General features: G+C 37.7%; 1 protein-coding gene across 1 annotated transcript in view; it reads left to right on the top strand.

Moving 5' to 3' along the window:
• The window catches only part of ADAMTS12 (ADAM metallopeptidase with thrombospondin type 1 motif 12), a 1,263,798-nt gene that overhangs the window by 678,585 nt on the left and 562,261 nt on the right, over nucleotides 1-22,952 (top strand). The window contains exon 10 of the mRNA XM_053701185.1: nucleotides 2,848-2,940. Coding sequence (XP_053557160.1) covers nucleotides 2,848-2,940 — 93 coding nt within the window. The remainder of the gene's footprint in view (nucleotides 1-2,847; nucleotides 2,941-22,952) is intronic.

Raw genomic sequence — 22,952 nt, 5'->3', positions numbered from 1 at the left:
TAAATTAGAAAGTTGCTTAAAATTGCCTGCTCTATCTGAATCATAAAAGTTTAAAATTGACAATACTATCCATTTAACCCTGACAACCTGCAAACCCCCTCTACAGCAATCACCTATCTACCAAGGCTGCCTCGGCTTTAGGATTCCATACTGATGGCTTTCAAGGCAAACTCTGCTACATACTTGTATGTAATTGGCTTTATCAAATAACAACAGCAAAATAATGTACTTTATACTAACTCTATGACAGTGTCGGCTAGCCATGCTATTTTCAGACTAAAACCCAGATTGGCTCCTCCAAATAAGGTAAATGATGGATGGAGCTTGGCTATTACAAAATAATTGCAGTAAAAAGTAGACATGTGCGATTCGTTTCGGATCTATTTGGAAATTCGGCCGAATTCGTAAAATTCGGGATTCGGATTGATTCGGATTTCCGAATTAAAATAGTGCCGAATTTACCGAATAAATCCGAATTAGTTTGTATTTATTCGGATTTATTCGGTAGATTCGGATGGCCATGGATTACACTAGTATTGTACAGTATATTAGGTTATATCACTCTGCTATGGGTTACACCTAATATACAGTACATAATACTAGTCTAATACACAGCACATCCCACCGAATTTCCGAACCGAATCGAACCGAATCCAGCCGAATTTATTTGAATCCGAATGAATCCGAAACGAATCCGAACCGAATTAATTTGAATTTTTCCGAATTCGAATCGATCAGAACCGAAATTCAAAAAAATCTGAATCAATCCGAACCAAATTTTTTCGCCATGCACATATCTAGTACAAAGGATGTTCCATTTTTTTTTTAAATGCTAAAGGGATATGAAAGCTCAACATTTTTCCTTCATGATTCAGATGGATTATACATTTTTAATTAACTTTCCAACTTAATGTGAGCAATTTTGCTTCATCCTCTTGATATCATTTATTGAAGAAGCAGCAATGCATGCTTGGGAGCTAGCTGGACATATTTATAAGCCAATTAAAAGGAGCATACAAATTCAGCTGCCAATCAGCATCTAGCTCCAAGCTTCTGAACATATCTAGATATGCTTTGCAACAAAGGATACCAAGTGAATGAAGCCAATTAGGTTATAGTAGTAAATTGGAGAGTTATTTAAAATTGTATGCGCTATCTGAATCATGAAAGAAAAATATTGGTTTTCATGTCCCTTTAAGATTTGGCTGATAAGTTATGCTATAGCAACACAGAAGAAATGTAATTATGAGGTATTCATTGTCACTTTAACACATCTTATCACTGTTTTATACAACCTCAATTAAGTCTGTAATTAGATAAAACTAAAAGGTTTTCCCACTCACCTTTGCCAAATATTTACGCATTTACTACGTAAAATTGCTGATTTTTCCATGGTATTAATATCCTAATTATATTTACAGTGACTAAATGCAGTGGGTGTAATGTTTATAAAGAGTGTGCTCTAATAATTAGCCATTATTTTCTGAACAGCTGCCATATAAAGTGGTACAAAATCTCTGTATTTCCAAGGTAGCACTTTCTTTAAGAAGAAAGGACATTCTCTGTCTTATTAGAACATTGCAGTGATATAGAATTTTAATGTTCCGTTGTTCATAACTCTGTAAATGCAATGGTTTTTTAAAATTATTTATTACAAAACTGCTCAATTTATATTTATAAAAAAAATATATTTTTATAATTCCCATGTATTAAAAGAAAATTTACTTAAAAGGATAGGAAATCTTTTCTTTTTCTTTCACGATTCAGATAGAGCATGCAATTTTAAGCAACTTTCTAATTTACGCCTATTATCAATTTGTCTTTGTTCTTTTGGTATCTTTATTTGAAAAAGCAGGAATAGATGCTTAGGCGCAGCCCCATTTTTGTTCAGCACCTGAGTAGCCCTTGCTGATTGGTGGCTAAATGTAGCCACCAATCAGAAAGCACTACCCCTGTGCTGAACCAAAAATGGGCCACCCCCCATCTCTTGCTTTATTGATGGCAAAATATAGCCAAAAATCAGCAAGAGCTACCCAGGTGCTGAACAAAAATGTGATGTCCTAAGCTTTTTTCAGTTAAAGATACCAAGGGAATGAAGAAAAATTGGTAATTGAAGTAAACTCTAAATTTGCCTAAAATTGCATGCTCTATCTGAATCATAAAAGAAAAAAAAATGGGTTTCATATCCCTTTAAGGCCATAGCCAAAATGGTTGAATTTATATTCATGATTATTTTATTTTTATAAATATATTTTTTAATGGGTAATGAATCAGTGAGTGTTTTGTGCCTTTTTTAAACAATGGACAGTCAATGGCCGAATATTTTTTTCTTGCTGCAGATTACCTATACTAACTATTTGATTTTCAACATTTGCAACTCTCTCTCATGAGAGTGTCATAACGCAAATTTGTGTGAGATGTTTAGTATCCCTTTAAGGAATGCGTATGTACAGAGTGTTTTTAATTTTAACACTTTAGAATTTTTTTAGTTTGGCATGTTGGGATTTCTTCATTTAAAAAATTTCAGATGGAAGCATAATATAATAATAATAAATTATAAAATATAAAATTAAAAGGAAACATAAAAATGGATAGGCAAGAAAGTTAATTTAATGCCATAAAATAATTTCTCTTTGTCAAAGGTTCCAGGTTCCAAAGACAGGAAATCCGTCATCCCCAACACATTTCAATTTTTTAAACGTACTATTGGCATAGAAAGTCTCATGTGTGATTTCACCAGTGACATTTTTGTTTGAAATGTAAAGAATATAATAATTTTATCAAGTAAAATAGAATTAATTTAACCTGAAAGCAATAGTAACACTATGTTCTGTCTCTAACTTTCAGAATATTTGCCATACCTTGTGGTGCTCAGTGAATGGATATTGCCGTTCAAAGTTGGATGCTGCTGCAGATGGGACCAAATGTGGAGAAAATAAGGTGATTTAATTACATATATTTCAGTAAACAGTTTGCTGTTAAAGTCTAGTCAAAATAAAAGATAAAAAGAACAAGAGGGGCACCTCATGTGCATATCAATATGCTATATAGTGATGTAAATCAAGTAAGCCAAGTGGGTACTCACATGCGACTATAGTACACTTATGTACTAGTCGGTGCAGGCTGGAGTCTTAGGGTCTACCAGCTAACCCTTTCAGTAGAGCCAGATGATCTCACAATGAACAGTTAGGCTGCTCTCCTCCTCATAGACCAAGCCAGAGCTGTATAGATAATAATAAAGAACAATAGGGGCGCCTCATGTGTGCATCAATATATCCATAGTGGGCGTTACTAAGCCTGTTATTAATTAGTGTATAACAGGCTAATAACATCAATATATATATATATATATATATATATATATATATATATATATATATATATATATATATAAATCACAGTACTTAATAATATTGGCAATATGAATAGTTGTTCACATAAGTGTTAACAATATTATATGCAAGCAAACAAAACCGAAAACAATATGAGACAGTGCTTATTGATATTGGCAGGATATATAGTCCTCCAGCATGAGTACTTATTTTAACAGAAATACAATATATAACTTTCAGTGTTTTCAATCATATATATCATGAAATTATTGCTTATGGGTCTCTACAGTTTTTAGCACCAATGATCTTACCAATATAATTAGTCTAGAGTATATATTTGGTTTAGATATGTGATATATTGTGATTACTAGCATTAATACACACCTCTATCAATTGTAGATGCAGTGTTTCCTTTGTGGTTTTTAGTAATCCTCATTCCTCTGGATATTTAACACACATTTGAGATTTGGGACTGTTCTAAGTGCTTTTTATACAAACGATTTCTTGTGAAAAACTTTCTATAATATTTGTCCAATCACTGAGTGTGAACTTAGACACACCCTCTATTCAGACAATGGAGACACTGTCTCCCAACCCAAAGGTTGTGAGTTTGAACCTGGCCACAGCTGCTAAAATTTTTTCCACAAATTCACACAATTTTATGGGACATTATTATTATGCTGAATATGCCGATTGGTCTACAATGGAGTCTTAAATGCACTGATTGGCCACACAGGGGGTGTGTTAACAACAACGAGCCGTGATTGGTCCAATATCGATCACATTGATTTTACCTTCTCCAAAGCATAGCTGATTATCTCTCTATGTAGTTACATTTGTGTTTCACTTTAGAGGGGTAACAATAATACCAATATATTTGGGAGCCACATACTGCAAAGACTAAGCCTATTATATACTATGTCTGCAACAAATAATAATGTTACTAAAACCTCACTAAACCACTGTCTGAATAGAGGGTGTGTCTAAATTCACACTCAGTGATTGGACAAATATTGTATAAACATCCAGTACATGCATTGTACTGCACACCACCTAACCTCTCACTCTAAATATATAGAAAGTTTTTCATAAGAAATCGTTTGTATAAAAAGCACTTAGAACAGTCCCAAATCCCAAATGTGTGTTAAATATCTAGAGGAATGAGGATTACTAAAAACCACAAAGGAAACACTGCATCTACAATTGATAGAGGTGTGTATTAATGCTAGTAATCACAATATATCACATATCTAAACCAAATGTATACTCTAGACTAATTATATTTGTAAGATCATTGGTGCTAAAAACTGTAGAGACCCATAAGCAATAATTTCATGATATATATGATTGGAATCACTGAAAGCTATATATTGTATTTCTGTTAAAATAAGTACTCAGACTGGAAGACTATATATCCTGCCAATATCAATAAGCACTGCCTCATATTGTTTTCGGTTTTGTTTGCTTGCATATAATATTGTTAGCACTTATGGTGAACAACTATTCATATTGCCAATATTATTAAAGGGACACTCAGGTTAAATTAAATGTTCATGATTCAGATACAGCATGTAATTTTAAACAACTTTCCAATTTACTTCCATTAAAATAAAATGTGCACAGTCTTTTATATTTACACTTTTTGAGTCACCAGATCCTACTGAGCATGTGCAAGAATTCACAGACTATACGTATATGCATTTGTGATTGGCTGATTGCTATCACATGGTACAAGGGGAGTGGAAATATACATAACTTTGAAAATTGTTATAAAAAAATCTACTACTCAGTTGAAGTTCAGACTAAGTGCTATTGCATTGTCTTTTTATCTTGCATTTGTTGATTATGCAAATCGAATTTGTTGACTGGTCCTTTAAGTACTGTGATTTATTTATATATATGTATGCATTGATGTTATTAGCCTGTTATACACTAATTAATAACAGACTTAGTAACGCCCATTAGGGGTGTGTCCTGATTCACTATTGGACCAAGTTCTGTTTAAATGGATTGTCAGTCAGAAGGATCACTATGCCTGATGAAACAACCCATGCTAGGTTGAGAAACGCGTTGCATGATTTTAAATTTTGCTTGCTTTTGTTTTAAACTTATTAATATTTGTTTTAATAAACTGAACTTGTTTTATGCAAGCTTTGGTTCATTACCTTCTATAGCAGTTTTACACACTGCTTCTGACTATCCATCAGTACATATTGTGACAAAGATCTCCCTGCACTATCTACTCTGCACCTGGAGAGGTTTAGTTGGTACACCTGAAGATACCAGCCTGCTCCTACTAGTACATAAGTGTACTTGGGCCAATGGTGAGTACCCATTTGGCTTTTTTTCTTTGATTTCACATATATGGATATATTGATGCACACATGAGGCGCCCCTCTTGTTCTTTATTATTATCTAGTCTTGTCAAAATTAAACTTTCATGATTCAGATAGGGCATGCAATTTTTTTTTAAATCAAAGTTTTTTATTGAGGTATACCAGGCATACATAAGTATCATACAATATACATTATACAGGAAGTTTAAAACATATCGCTTCTGTCACTTTTTCAAACTTTAAACTCTAATATAACATAAAGTAATTATATTCCGGCATTGCCTCTTTTATATTTTATTTCCTATATTATGACACATAAAGTAAAAGAGAAAGATTATGTGCTTTTCGTGTATCCATAACAACCAATACATTCTATAGTATGGTAAATTGAGTATGACATAAAGATGTATTTGTCACCTAATAACTTTTATGCCATAAGAAAGCACAATGAATTAAACACATTTGAAATGCAGATTATGCCAGTGGAAAAGTAAACATAACATTTTCACCTACCAGTGGTCCCTCTACCGGCCAAATATGGACACACAACAAGGGGGGGCAAGTAGGACCCATACACCGGGGAGGATTTCTATCCACTGGTATCTGCTTACACTGGTGCTTATCTTTTTTTTTTTATGTATATTTTTATTAGAGTTTCAACATGTTAACACAAAAAAGAAAAAAAAAAAAATTATTTTCTTATATTGTCTCACACAAGTTCCCCAAATACATTGTCATAATATAGCCAGAAAAGCACAAGGGGAGAAAAACAAAAGAAAAAAAAAAAAAAAGAAAAACCCAGAAAAAACATGACCAATTAAACAAACGAAAGCTCATAAGAACCCTTTTATCTTTGAGTCCTTTCCTATTTTACAACCATCTTATCTTACAAAATTTATATGAAAAAGATGAAAAGAAATAAAAAGAAAAACATTCTGATTCCTATATAAAGGGTAGGGACTCGGTTTAATCTTTCATCCTGTTTTTGACCATGTGTTACCGACATTGTTATCTTATCTCAGAGAGGGGGTGAGGAGAGAAAGAAAGCAACAAAAAAAAAAAAAAAAAAAAAAAAGGGGGGGGGAACACAACGCACACCTAAAATATTTGTCTGCTATCGATTAAGTATCTCCAGTTGGGTGATATATCAATTTTTCCCTTCCTTTCTCCTTACCATACACCCAGTATAACTAATTCTGAATGTCTGAATGGGTAGACTAAATGGTCAATTTCTTGTTTTGACAGAGTTTTTATGAATACAGACCATTTTTGAAAAAAGCTACACACACTATCTGTGTCATATAGTTTTGTGTTATATTGCTCTAGAATGCATTGTTTTTTTATAGAGTTAATTATTTCTGGGATAGACGGAGCAGACCTCTCCTTCCATTTCTTGAAAATCAAATACCTAGTTGCTAAAATAGCCATATTAACAATTTTTTTTTTGTCAGTTAACACTCCTGGGTCTAACCTAAGAAACACCATCTCTAGAAATGATAGATCCAGATGGGAGACTCCGACCCTTTTGTTTAGCCAATATTCCAGTTTCTTCCACATCGATTTTAATTTTGGGCAGTCCCATATCATATGTTTTAAGTTAGCCGCCCTTAGTGAGCATTTCGGACATTTATTAAATTGAGGGTTCCCCCATCTATACCCTTTCTCAGGGGTGTAATAAGTCATATATAAGAGTTTTATATGGGATTCCCGCCAGGTTGCAGAGAGAGTTGTTCGTCTGACCTCTGATATAGATGTCTGTATATAGTCTACCTCCACTTGCTCCTGAGCTAGATTGGGCGCCCACTTAGCTTCAATACTTGATAAGTTATTTCTCCCTTTTTCTGAGATCAAAATTTGATAACAATATGTAATTGTTAATCTTCCCTTCTTAGCCTGATTCAGCCAGTTCTCCAATAGACCTAGTGACCAGTCCCATCCTGAGTGGTTTAGCAATTTCCAGATATAATGTCTAGCCTGTAAGTAAACATAAAATTCCTTATGGGAGATATCAAACTCTGTTCTTAAGTCAGCAAAAGTTTTGATGAGCCTCCCTGGTATATCTATTAATTGTATTACTTTATCTAGACCCACCATTTGCCATCTTTGCAATGGGGTTGGTTGCAGACCCATTATTAGATGGGGATTTCCTCTCAATGGTAAATACTTGGAAGTTTTTTTATCTATTTTCAGAAGATTACATAATTTTGACCAAGCTTTAATCGGGGTAATAATAGCTTTAAGATTCTTGATTGCCCTTGGTAACTCATCTAGTTCACTATGTATTAATGCTGTTGGGAGATATGGGGACGTTATATTTCTTTCTAGATCATTATCCGTTACATAGTCTTTAAGGGAGACCCAATCAATTACAATTCTTGCCAGCCCCGCCAAGTTATATAGATAAAGATCTGGTAAGGCTAGGCCTCCTATTTTTTGAGGTAAACTAAGTTTGTCTAACGAAATTCTAGGCTTTGCAATTTTAAATAACTATCCAATTTACTTTTATCATCAAATTTGCTTTGTTCTCTTGATTTTCTTTGTTAAAAGCTAAACCTAGGTAGGCTCATGTGCTAATTTCTAAGCCATTGAAGGCTGCCTTTTGACAGTTTTTTACAGCTAGACAGTGCTAGTTCATGTGTGCCATATATATAATATTGTGCTCACCCCTGCTGAGTTACTTATGAGTCAGCACTCAATGGCTAAAATGCAAGTCTGTCAAAAGAACTGAAATAAGGTGGCAGTTTGCAGAGGCTTAGATGCAAGGAAATCACAGGGGTAAAAAGTATATTAATATAACTGTATTGGTTATGCAAAACTGGGGAATAGATAATAAAGGGATTATCTATCTTTTTAAACAATAAAAATGCTGGTGTAGACTGTCCCTTTAACCTCTTAAGGACATTTAAGTCATCAGATGCATTTGGAGCCTTATTGGCCCTTTCTTGAATACAATCTAAAGACAATCTTCTGGAATTGTGATATTTACTGATGAAATTTTTTATTAAAAGCTAATGGAAACCCCCCAAAAATAATCAATGTATATGTTGATCTATTGAAAGTATAGGGTGTGCTAAGAAGATGTTGGCAGCGCTAAACATTCTTTGGTAATTCTGTTTTACTTTTCACTTGTAAAACCAGATTGTGCGCTGATCGAGTGTGGGCCTGTGATATTGGTAGGGCACCCTAAGTTATCTAGGCCTATGTATTACCATTGGTACCATTAGCAAATTATTTTTTAGCAGTCACTAATCAAATATTTTAGTCCTAAAGTCTGTATACACGGGCCAATTTATTTAACTACAGCGGTCCCACCCCTTGCGCTCTCTCCCCCCCTCTATTTTGTGCTCTCCCCCTCTCTTTTACTCTCTCTATCTCCTCTCTTTTGCGCTCTACCCCTCTTTTGTGCTTTGTCTCCCCCTCTCTTTTGTGTTCTCTGTCCCCCTCTCTTTTGCGCTCTCTCTCTCTCCCTCTCTTTTGCTCTCTCTCTCTCTACCCCCTCTATATTTTGCTCCCTCCCCCTCTCTTTTGCTCTCTCTCTCTCCCACTCTCTTTTGCTCTCTCTCTCTCCCCCTCTCTTTTGCTCTCTCTCTCTCCCCCTCTCTTTTGCTCTATCTCTCCCCTCAAATTTGCTCTCTCTCTCCCCCTTTCTTTTGCTCTCTCTCCCCCCTCTCTTTTGCTCTCACCCTCCCCCTCTCTTTTGCTCTCTCTCCCCCCTCTCTTTTGCTCTCTCTCTCCCTCCTCTCTTTTTCTCTCTCTCTCCCCCTCTCATTTGCTTTCTCTCTCCCCCTCTCATTTGCTTTCTCTCTCCCCCTCTCTTTTGCTTTCTCTCTCCGCACGTTCTTTTACTCTCTCTCTCCCTTCTCTTTTGCTCTTTCTCCCCTTCTCGTTTTCTCTCTCTCCCCCCTCTCTTTTGCGCTCTCTCCCTCTCTTTTGCTCTCTTTCTCCCCCCTCTATTTTGCGCTGTCTCTCTGTCTATTTTGCCCTCTTCCCCCTCTCTTTTGCTCTCTCCCTTCTCTCTTTTGCTTTCTCGCTCCCCCTTCTCTTTTGCTCTCTCTCCCCCTCTCTTTTGCTCTCTCTCCCCTCTCTTTTGCTTTTGCTCCCTCCCCTCTGTTTTGCTCTCTCCCCTCTGTTTTGCACTCTTTCTCTCACTTGACCATGCCCCCAAGCCACCATGGCCGCTCCCGCCTGGCCATGCCCCTCATCACGCTTGATGGTCATGCCCCCATCACGGCATGCCCGGTCACGCCCCCACCACACCTTTTATTATATAGGATGCCAGCTATATTAGCCTTTGAAATACAGTAATATTAAGAACTTATTTGATAATTAGTCTAAAGTGGGAACATATACTGGTATATATAACAGTTGTAAGTTTTATATTTGCACGTAAATGGGAATAACCTATATTATACATATTTACCCCTATCCTGCCCCCCTATACCGCCGCCACCTATAATAAATGTATTTACCCCTATCCTGCCCCCCCCACACCGCCACCACTATAATAAAATTATTAACCCCTAAACCTAAGTCTAACACTAAACCTAACAACCCCCTAACTTAAATATTAATTAAATAAATCTAAATAATATTACTCTTATTAACTAAATTAATCATATTTAAAACTAAATACTTACCTATAAAATAAACCCTAATATAGCTACAATATAACTAATAGTTACATTGTAGCTATTTTAGGATTTATTTTTATTTTACAGGCAACTTTGTATTTATTTTAACTAGGTACAATAGTTATTAAATAGTTATTAACTATTTAATAGCTACCTAGTTAAAATAAAGACAAATTTACCCGTAAAATAAAAACTAACCTAAGATACAATTACACCTAACACTACACTATAATTAAATAAATTATTCCTATTTAAAACTAAATACTTACCTGTAAAATAAACCCTAAGATAGCTACAATGTAATTAATAATTACATTGTTGCTATTTTAGGATTTATTTTTATTTTACAGGTAACTTTGTATTTATTTTAACTAGGTACAATAGTTATTAAATAGTTATTAACTATTTAATAACTACCTAGCTAAAAGAAATACAAAATTACCTGTAAAATAAATCCTAACCTAAGTTACAATTAAACCTAACACTACACTATCATTAAATTAATTAAATAAATTAGCTACAAATACCTACAATTAAATACAATTAAATAAACTATATTAAAGTACAAAAACAAACAAACACTAAATTACAGAAAATAAAAAAATATTACAAGAATTTTAAACTAATTACACCTAATCTAAGCCCCCTAATAAAATTAAAAAAAAAATAATAATAAAAGTCCCTACCCTATTCTACATTACAAAGTAATCAGCTCTTTTACCAGCCCTTAAAAGGGCTTTTTGCGGGGCATTGCCCCAAAGTAATTAGCTCTTTTACCTGTAAAAAAAAATACAACCCCCCCACATTAAAACCCACCACCCACATACCCCTACTCTAACCCACCCAAACCCCCCTTAGAAAAACCTAACACTAAGCCCCTGAAGATCTCCCTACCTTGAGTCATCTTCACCCAGCCGGGCCGAAGTCTTCATCCGATGGGGCAGAAGAGGACATCCAGACCGGCAGAAGTCTTCATCCTATCCAGTCAGAAGAGGACATCCGGACCGGCAGACATCTTCATCCAAGTGGCATCTTCTATCTTCATCCATCCAACGAGGGGGGGTTGTATTTTTTTTACAGGTAAAAGAGCTGATTACTTTGGGGCCATGCCCCGCAAAAAGCCCTTTTAAGGGCTGGAAAAAGAGCTGATTACTTTGTAATGTAGAATAGGGTAGGGACTTTTATTATTTTTTTTTATTTTATTTTATTAGGGGGCTTAGATTAGGTGTAATTAGTTAAAAATTCCTGTAATATTTTTTTTTTCTGTAATTTAGTGTTTGTTTTATTGTAATTTAGTTTAGTTTATTGAATTGTAGGTATTTGTAGCTAATTTATTTAATTAATTTAATGATAGTGTAGTGTTAGGTTTAATTGTAACTTAGGTTAGGATTTATTTTACAGGTAATTTTGTATTTCTTTTAACTAGGTAGCTATTAAATAGTTAATAACTATTTAATAACTATTGTACCTAGTTAAAATAAATACAAAGTTGCCTGTAAAATAAAAATAAATCCTAAAATAGCTACAGTGTAATTATTAATTACATTGTAGCTATCTTATGGTTTATTTTACAGGTAAGTATTTAGTTTTAAATAGGATTAATTTATTTAATAAGAGTACTATTATTTAAATTTATTTAATTAATATTTAAGTTAGGGGGGTGTTAGGGTTAGACTTAGGTTTAGGGGTTAATAATTTTATTATAGTGGCGGCGGTGTAGGGGGGGCAGGATAGGGGTTAATAAATGTATTATAGGTGGCGGCGGTATAGGGGGGTAGGATAGGGGTTAATAGATATTATGTAGGTGGCGGCGGGGTCCGGGAGCTGCGGTTTAGGGGTTAAACAATTTATTTAGTTGCGGCTGGGTCCGGGATCCGCAGGATAGGGTTTAATAAGTTTATGTAGGTGGCGGCGGTATAGGGGACAGCAGATTAGGGGTTAATATGTATAATGTAGGTGGCGGTGGGGTCAGGGAGCGGCGGTTTAGGGTTAACATGTGTATTATAGTTGCAGCGGGGTCCAGGAGTGGCGGTTTAGGGGTTAATAACTTTATTTAGTTGCGGCGGTGTAGGGGGGGCAGATTAGGGGTGTTTAGAGTCGGGGTACATGTTAAGGTGTTAGGTGCAGATGTTTCCTATAGGAATCAATGGGATATCGGGCAGCAGCGAACATGAGCTTTCGCTATAGTCAGACTCCCATTGATTCCTATGGGATCCTCCGCCTCCAGGGCGGCGGATTTAAAACCAGGTATGCTGGCCCGGAATAGTGGCGAGCGTACCTGGTAGTAGTTTGATAACTTACAAAAGTAGTCAGATTGTGCCGAACTTGCGTTTGGAACATCTGTAGTGACGTAAGCATCGATCTGTGTCGGACTGATTGAGTATGAGTGGATTTATCTAAAACTGTTGTAAACTATGTTACATGGATGCGGCTCAACATTATTACAGAAAAAAATAACATGCAGATATGTTTTTTTATTTATTTTACAGAAAAAAAACATCATTGTTATTTTGCACAAATGTTTGGCTAACTTTCTGGCTACTTTTCATCCTCTTTCATACGCCATTAGAAACTGTTCAGTTTTCTTTTTGTACCTATTAAAAGGACATTTAAGGCCATATTACATGTGGCATGCTAATGATAAAATGGGACCCGATAAGGAATATAGATGGACCTCGCTAACATTAGCGTGCAACTTGATATTACAAGTCCATGGTAAATCCCATCTACCAGAGAAGGGTTAGTACGCCCTACATTGCTCTAGCGAAACCTATACTTTAAATAGATATAGAGACCTTGCTAAATAGCGCTCATATTACAAATTGAAAGTTATAGGTTTCACTCGAGTGCTATGCTTTTTTTTCTTCCCTAAAATACTTAAAAACATATTAAAATAAAATATTATATTAATATGTACACTTTCTTTTGTAAAATGAGGATGTCCACAGTCCTCCATACCATATGGGCCAAGAACCCATACAAGAGCTTTAAAACCCTCCCACCTCCCATTTCTCTCATAGTTTTGTTCTTGACCTCATAGGAGAGGGTTAAGAATAGAGGTTGTTCCAGCAACTTTCTTATGGATTACAAATTGGGAGCTCACACCTATGTGAGACCCAGAGTCCCTGAGGAGTATAATTTACAAAGAAGAAAGAAAATACTTTTCTCAGCTGCTGAATAATACAGTAATGTGCACAGAAAACGTAGTAATATGTTTCGACAAACAATATATATAATCATCAACCAGAACGTTACCTGCCCATGGTAACATCTATTATATATCTACAGTGTGTATCAAAAAGAATCACCCCCCTTGAAATTGATTACATTTTATTGCTTTGCATCCTGAAATAAAGACAGACACAGTTTTTGTTTATCCAGTTGTAATTACTCAGTGTAACTTCAAACATCTAAGTGAAAGATATAACACAATGACATGTCAGGCAAAAATAAAGACAATTCAAAAACAGAATCACTGAGTTGGGAAAAGGATCACCCCCTTGTGTCAGTATTTTGTTTAACCACCTTTTGCTTTAATTACAGCCTTTTGGGATATGTCTCTACTAACTTTGCACATCTAGTGCAATATTTGCCCACTCTTCTTTGCAGAACTGCTCTAGTTCCGTTATTTTTGATGGTGACCGTTTGTGGATTGCATTCTTCATGTCATGCCACAGATATTCTATGGGGTTTAAGTCTGACTAGGCCATGCAAGGACATTCACCTTTTTCTCCTTCAACCACTGTGTGGTCATTTTTTCTGTGTGCTTTGGGTCATTGTCATGTTGGAAGGTAAACCTTCTTCCCACTGACAACTTCCTGGCAGAGGGCAGCAGATTTTCCTCAAGCATTTGATGGTATTTTGCACCATCCATTATTCCTTCTATCCTGACAAGTGCTGTAATGCCTGCTGCAGAGAAACACCCCCATAACAGGATATTACCACCTCCATGCTTTACTGTAGGTATGGTGTTATATGGATGGTGAGCTGTATTGAATTTCCTTCAGACATATCATTTGTTGTGGAGGCCAAATAATTCAATTTTAGTCTCATCTGACCATAACACATTTTTCCATGTGGCCTTAGAATCTCCTAGGTGTGTTATGACAAAGCTTAGTCATGACTGCATGTGGCCTTTCTTGAGGAGTGGCTTTTTTCTTGCAACCAACCCATACAAGCCACATTTGTGGAGAATTCATGATATTTTTGTCACATGCACACAATGACAACTCTTTGTCATACATTTCTGCAACTGCTTCAGATTTGCTGTGGTCCTATTGGTAGCCTCTCTAAACCAGTTTCCTCCTGGCTCTTTCGTGCAGTTTGGAGCAACGTCCTGATCCAGAGAGGGTCTGTGTTGTACCAAATACCTTCGAATTCTTAATAATAGACTTCACTGTGCTTCTAGGCATTGATAAAGCCTTTGATATTTTCTTGTATGCATCTCCTGACTTGTGTCTGTCCACAACATTATCCTGGAGATCTTTTGACAGTGCCTTGCTACCCATAGTTCCACCCATAGTGCCACCCATAGATGCTCCAGGAAAGCTCTTTTCATGCTGAACTAATCAATATGCCTACAGCTGATCACATTTAAAGGTCAAATGGCTTTGTGTGTGCGTTGAGAAGGTGATTAGCTACACCTGATTGAAGTCTGTTTTTGAATTGTTTTTATTTTTGCCTGACATGTTGGTGTTTTATCTTTCACTTAAATGTTATAAGTTGCACTGAGTAATTTCAACTGGATAAACAGAAACGGTCTCTGTCTTTATTTCAGGCTGCAAGCAACAGAATGTGATTATTTTCAGGGGGGGTGATTATTTTCAATACCCACTGTGTATATATATATATATATATATATATATATATATATATATATACACACACACACACACACACACATAGATATATAAGTAGGTAGACAGATAAAAAAGATTATTGCACAGTCAATTTTCACAACTAGAATTACCCTGTATTTACTATTACCAATGCACCAGAGGATTCTGGGTAGGATATGCAAATTACATATGCAATATATGAAGCTTTTTGCTTCTGATACTATGTTAAAACACATAAAAATATCTTCTGCTAATGAGTTTTAATAAGAACGAATATAAAAAGAGAGAGAGATGCACTCAGCTGAGAGAGAACAAAAGCTAGAAAAACTTCCGTGCCTGTTCATTTTAGGGTGCCACTCAGGGTGCATACTCTTTTAGCACACTATGCCCCTTCACAGAGAAAAAATATCCTGTAGCATATCAGTCTGACCCTGCCCAATGACAGTCCAGCACCGAAATACCAGGCAATTCTTCTCTGAACAAGAGAAACAACAACCCCAGACGATCGTTTCGTCCTTCTGTGGGCCTCGTCAGTGAGGTGCAGTCGCATCTCTCTAAGGGCATGTGTGCAAGGAGTCCACGTCTGGTTTCCCCTTTTACTCTTAGGGAGACCCAAGAGCAATTTGCATAAATATAAAAAGAGAGAGAGATGCACTCAGCTGAGACAGAACAAAAGTTAGAAAAACTTCCGTGCCTGTTAATTTTAGGGTGCCACTCAGGGTGCATACTCTTTTAGCACACTATGCCCCTTCTGAATTGCCTGGTATTTTGGTGCTGGACTGTCATTGGGCAGGGTCAGACTGATGTGCTACAGGATATTTTTTCTCTGTGAAGGGGCATAGTGTGCTAAAAGAGTATGCACCCTGAGAGGCACCCTATAATAAAATGAACAGACATGGAAGTTTTTCTAGCTTTTGTTCTGTCTCAGCTGAGTGCATCTCTCTCTCTTTTTTTATTTTTAATAAGAATGAAACAGCTGTCCAGAAGTGGGATTGTTTCTGCTTCACTTACCGTAACAGGGAACTGCTGTGTTTCAACACAGTATCAGACGCAAAAAGCCACAGATATTGCATATCTAATTTGCATATCCTACCCAGAATCCTCTGGTGCATTGGTAACAATGTATACAGGGTAATTCTAAGTCAAGCTGGGATACTTGTCTAGATGTAAAAATTGCCTGTGCAATAATTCTAGTGAAGAACACAGGAATGTGAAGTATTCCTAACACACCTTCAGCTATAGTGCAGGTGATCTAGTGCAGTGTTTCTCAACCACAGTCCTCAAGTACCCCCAACAGGCCATGTTTTCATTATAGCTGAACCAGTGCACAGGTGAAATAATTAGCTGCTGGGCGAGAGCAGGTTAGTAACCATGATGTTACTAATCAGCTGATTACTTCACCTGTGCACTGTTTCAGCTATAATGAATACCTGGTCTGTTGGGGGTACATGGGGACCGTGGTTGAGAAACACTACTACATTGTAGTGTATTGTCCGGTTGGCATGCAAGAGATAAATAGAAAAGGATTTCTTTAGCACATCCAATAGAAGTTACCGGCGAACCTGAGTCTTTTGCTCTAACTTTTTACTTTCAATTTATAATATGTATGCTAAACCAGCCACACTCATGTCTTACTTTGAGCACAGTTAACATGCCACTTGTTATATGGCTCTAAATATATTTAAAAAAAAATTAAAGGTATATTAATCTTTTAACAATCGAAAATTTTAAGAGAAAAACTCTGTACCAGAGAATTTTTAGCATTTTTGTTGTCACTCCATTTAAACAGAAATAGTGCCTATGGTTTTTCTATTTACCCATGAAAACAATATTTTTAAAGTAGACAACCCAAGGGATTGGTTTAGACCTTTTTGAAATATTGGATGCTGCCATTTGACAACTAAATACGATCATATAAAAATCTTTACTTTTTTGCAAACTTTGGGTTTTTTACTGAAGTTATTTACAAATAACTACTGCAGTCATAAGACAAATGGCTGTAAAAGCTTTTCTGAGATCCATTTTATTCAGAAATAACATGGCTTTGTCATTAGTTTTTGGGAATTAGAAGGCCATTAATTTGCTCTCCTCACCACACTTCTGAAATTCCCAGCAGTGAAGAGGTTAATCAGCGACCTTGTAAGATTAATACTTTTTGTAGTGTAGAGATTATCTTCCCATCTGACACCTCCCACTATCCCTGATCCCTACCTGATTCCTCCCAAACAGCTCTCTTCCCTCCCCCCTCCACTGGTCGCCACCATCTGAGGTACTAGCAGACAGTCTACTGGTATTTTTTTTTTCTTTTAGTGTAGGGATCCCTCCTCACACTCTAACCTCCCTGATCCCCTCAAACAGCTCTCTAACCCTCTCCCTACCACTCTTCCTCACTATTTTTGTTACTGGCAGCCAGTCCGCCAATAATAATTTATTGCTGTTTTTAATTTATTTTATATTTTTTATTTATTAAACATATTTTTATGTGGAATAGGGATCCCCCTCCTTCTCCCCACTTCATCCACTCCAAGCGATCACAATGTTTTGTATTGTAGGAACCCACCTCCCCACTCCAACCCACATTTTATCAATAGTGTAAGAAAACGCTCTTGCACTGAGCCATCAACCTGCATCCTTCCTTCCCTCCCACACCTTCCACCATCACCAATGTAAGATCATTAGAGACAGTGTCACTTTCTCTAACAATCGGTGATCTGGCTTCATATTGTAAGTAAGGACAATCAGTGCTCCCTTACCATATGAAGGAAGATGCCTTCTGTCCCCTAGTTGTGGCTCACATTGTCTAAACTGACAGCGCCAGCTTAAAATATGCAACATGTGTCTTTGCGCTTGATACTACATCAACATGGGTAAAGTACTGTGTGACGTAGTACCTACGTTCATTTGGCACTAGGGGTTAATATGCTTTGAAATGTTTTATGCTTACTTTCCATTTGAATAGGCAGTGAGATCTTTAAATCAGCTAGACATTTTAGGTGTTTAACTAGATATAAATTAAAAACACCACTTCCTTCCTTAAAAAATAAAATAAAAAAAAATAAAAATATAAATTTATTGTTGTGACCACAATGATGTATTGGTAAGAAAATTGCAGTGTTTTAATTCTTGAGTACTTTCCTTGCCCACTTCATTTAGTTTTGTAAATGTTTTAACTATCAATAATGTAGCATCAAAAGGCCATGTAACTCTTTCATATAAGGGATACTGTGATGAGAGTGGGAAGTGACGTCACCGGATGGGGGTGTGGTTTAGTGTTATTATTGTCTATGTCGCAGTTACCAAGTTAGATGTGTTGTGCAAGCTGTATACTTCTATGCTCTGCAATAAAATAGCGTTGTACCTTCTATGCTGTGTCCTTCACCAGCAGCTCTCCTGAACTGCTGCACTTCATTCACAATACTCTTAGACCTCAGATCAGCACTTTGTTTTTCAACAGTTCACTCTGGCGGGCCATCCTAATAGCCCCATCCAATGTTAAATCAGCCTCCAACTGTAGCTTCAGTGAGACATCAGCATCTGCAATTCCTATGACTATTCTGTCTATGATTTGCTCCTCTTTAGCAACACCAAACTCACAGAATTCAGCTAATTCATACAGGCTGCGCACAAAGGACTCCACAGATTCTCCCACACACTGAGCTCGTTTGTGAAAACAAGACCTCTCATGAATCACATTTCTTTTGGATACAAAGTGGGCACTGAGTTTATTCATGACTATTTCAAAGTCAAATTCTTCCCCTTCTTGGAAAGTAAAGGCATTGAACACTGGCTCCACATCTTTCCCCATAGAGTATAAAAGAGAATTAACTTGTACTTCACCACTCTCCTTGTCCAGCTTGGAAGCAATCCTGAAGCGTTGAAACCGCTGTTGCCATGTGGGCGAAGCTGCAGGCTGAGAGAAATCAAAAGGCTCAGGTGGGGTAAACTTCGACATTGTCATTAATCAGGAAACAGAAGCGCAGGCGAGTACTTCTGACACCATGTCATGAGATGCAGGACACAGCATAGAAGGTACAACGTTATTTTATTGCAGAGCATAGAAGTATATAGCTTGCACAACACATCTAACTTGCGGCTAGATTTGGAGTTTTGTCGGTAACGACCCGAAAAACTAACGCCGGCTTTTTTCTGGCCGCACCATAAAAATAACTCTGGTATTGAGAGTCCACATAAAGGCTGCGTTAGGCTCCAAAAAAGGAGCGTAGAGCATTTTTAACGCAGCTTCAACTCTCGATACCAGAGTTGCTTACGGACGCGGCCAGCCTCAAAAACGTGCTCGTGCACGATTCTCCCATAGGAAACAATGGGGCTGTTTGAGCTGAAAAAAAACCTAACACCTGCAAAAAAGCCGCGTTCAGCTCCTAACGCAGCCCCATTGTTTGCTATGCGGTAACACTTCCTACGTCTGCACTTAACACTCTAACATGTACCCCGAGTCTAAACACCCCTAACCTTACACTTATTAACCCCTAATCTGCCGCCCCCGCTATCGCCGACCCCTGCTTATTATTATTAACCCCTAATCTGCCGCTCCGTAAACCGCCGCTACTTACATTATCCCTATGTACCCCTAATCTGCTGCCCTAACATCGCCGACCCCTATATTATATTTATTAACCCCTAATCTGCCCCCCACAACGTCGCCTCCACCTGCCTACACTTATTAACAGTGAGTAGGAAAATGACGTCGCTACAGCCTGAGGAGGGTGTGTGCGCTGTTGTCCAATTACAGCCCCAGAATGTCGGCACAAAGAAAAGCACTGTTGGCGTGGTGCCAGCTAAAACGAGAATCAAGCCAAATCCAATAATAGAAAGTAGGAGGAAGCAGCACTCTTAATCCATTGTCCATAAAATCCAAAAGTTTATTACAAGCCGTTTAAAACCAGTAGACAAGCACAGCACAGTACAAGTACAAGCTACACAAGTGGAGGGGGAGCAAATCCTTACATGTTTCGTGCTATGCAGCACTTAATCAGATTGAGCTCGCAATCTATTGGCTGTTCCGATCAGCCAATAGAATGCGAGCTCAATCTGATTGGCTGATTGGATCAGCCAATCGGATTGAACTTGACTCTGATTGGCTGATTCCATCAGCCAATCAGAATATTCCTACCTTAATTCCGATTGGCTGATAGAATCCTATCAGCCAATCGGAATTCGAGGGACGCCATCTTGGATGACGTCCCTTAAAGGAACCGTCATTCGTCGTTAGTCCGTCGGGCCAGCAGGATGTTCCGCGTCGGAGGTCTGCAAGATGGATCCGGAAGAAAGAAGATTGAAGATGCCGTTGATAGAAGACTTCATCCGGATCATGGACCTCTTCAGGTCCCGCTTGGATGAAGACTTCATCCGGATCATGGACCTCTTCAGCCCCCCGCTTGGGCTTGGATCAGGACATCGGAGGAGCTCTTCAGGACGGATCGGTGAACCTGGTATGGTGAAGATAAGGTAGGAAGATCTTCAGGGGCTTAGTGTTAGGTTTATTTAAGGGGGGTTTGGGTTAGATTAGGGGTATGTGGGTGGTGGGTTGTAATGTTGGGGGGCTTGGGTATTGTATGTTTTTTTTACAGGCAAAAGAGCTGAACTTCTTGGGGCATGCCCCGCAAAGGGCCCTGTTCAGGGCTGGTAAGGTAAAAGAGCTTTGAACTTTAGTTATTTAGAATAGGGTAGGGCATTTTTTTATTTTGGGGGGCTTTGTTATTTTATTAGGAGGCTTAGAGTAGGTGTAATTAGTTTAAAATTGTTGTAATATTTTTCTTATGTTTGTAAATATTTTTTTATTTTTTGTAACTTAGTTCTTTTTTATTTTTTGTACTTTAGCAAGTTTATTTAATTGTATTTATTTGTAGGAATTGTATTTAATTAATTTATTGATAGTGTAGTGTTAGGTTTAATTCTAACTTAGGTTAGGATTTCTTTTACAGGTAAATTTGTAATTATTTTAACTATTTTAGCTATTGTACCTGGTTAAAATAAATACAAAGTTACCTGTAAAATAAATATTAATCCTAAAATAGCTATAATATAATTATAATTTATATTGTAGCTATATTAGGATTTATTTTACAGGTAAGTATTTAGCTTTAATTAGTAATAAGAGTTAATTAATTTCGTTAGATTAAAATTATATTTAATTTAGGGGGGTGTTAGTGTTAGGGTTAGACTTAGCTTTAGGGGTTAATCCATTTATTAGAATAGCGTTGAGCTCCGGTCGGCAGATTAGGGGTTAATAATTGAAGTTAGGTGTCGGCGATGTTAGGGAGGGCAGATTAGGGGTTAATACTATTTATTATAGGGTTAGTGAGGCGGATTAGGGGTTAATAACTTTATTATAGTAGCGCTCAGGTCCGGTCGGCAGATTAGGGGTTAATAAGTGTAGGCAGGTGGAAGCGACGTTGAGGGGGGCAGATTAGGGGTTAATAAATATAATACAGGGGTCGGCAGTGTTAGGGGCAGCAGATTAGGGGTACATAAGGATAACGTAGGTGGCGGCGCTTTGCGGTCGGCAGATTAGGGGTTAATAAGTGTAGGTAGGTGGAGGCGACGTTGTGGGGGGCAGGTTAGGGGTTAATAAATATAATACAGGGGTCGACGGTGTTAGGGGCAGCAGATTAGGGGTACATAAGGATAACGTAGGTGGTGGTCGGCAGATTAGGGGTTAAAAAAAATTATTTGAGTGTCGGCGATGTGGGGGGACCTCGGTTTAGGGGTACATAGGTAGTTTATGGGTGTTAGTGTACTTTAGAGCACAGTAGTTAAGAGCTTTATAAACCGGTGTTAGCCAGAAAGCTCTTAACTACTGACTTTTTTCCTGCGGCTGGAGTTTTTTCGTTAGATGTCTAACGCTCACTTCAGAAACGACTCTAAATACCGGAGTTAGAAAAATCCCATTGAAAAGATAGGATACGCAATTGACGTAAGGGGATCTGCGGTATGGAAAAGTCACGGCTGAAAAGTGAGCGTTAGACCCTATTTTGAGTGACTCCAAATACCGGCGGTAGCCTAAAACCGGCGTTAGGAGCCTCTAACGCTGGTTTTCACGGCTAACACCAAACTCCAAATCTAGGCCTTGGTAACTGCAACATAGACAATAATAACCCTAAACCTCACCCCCATCATCCAGTTTAACTCTGACACTTTGCCCCCCATTCAGCTCCTGCAAGGGCCTCACAGAGTGTTTCGTGTCGTAGAAGAATCGATAGCCCCTTGTAGCCTCTTCATCCCTCCTAAGGACCTCGTCCCGAGGAACAGAGATAGTTGGCTGGAAGACACCCACAGAGGGTAAAGTGGTGCGAATATGATGTCCTAGCATCAGCTGTGCCGGGCTGAAACCCGTCGCTTGAATGGGAGTCGCCCTATCGGACAAGAAGGCAAGGAACGGCTCAGATTGCTTCAAAATTAACTTTGTTGTTTGAACTGCCCTTTCAGCCATTCAATTGGCCTGTGGGTAATGTGGACTCGACGTAGAATGGACAAAATCATATTCACTGCTGAAAGAACTGAACTCTGTGGAAGCAAGCTGCATTCCGTTATCACTCACTAACTCCATTGGTATGCCCCACTGGTTTGACTTGAGAACACAACAAGGGTGCAATCTCCAAATACCTGGAATAGTAGTCAATCACAACTAGGTACTTTTTCCCGTGCAATTCGCACAAATCAGCAGCTATTTTTTGCCACGGGCTTGCAAGCAGCGGAGTAGAAATCAAGGGCTCCCTTCTCTGAGTAGGCCGGCGTTCCCGGCAAAAGGCACATTTTGACACATGGCTTGTGATGTCGGAACTGATCCCAGGCCAC

This window comes from Bombina bombina, chromosome 2 (assembly GCF_027579735.1).
Source record: "Bombina bombina isolate aBomBom1 chromosome 2, aBomBom1.pri, whole genome shotgun sequence".
Lineage (NCBI taxonomy): Eukaryota > Metazoa > Chordata > Amphibia > Anura > Bombinatoridae > Bombina > Bombina bombina.
The sequence above is the reverse complement of the archived record's forward strand: the minus strand, read 5'-3'. Positions and strand labels throughout refer to the sequence as shown.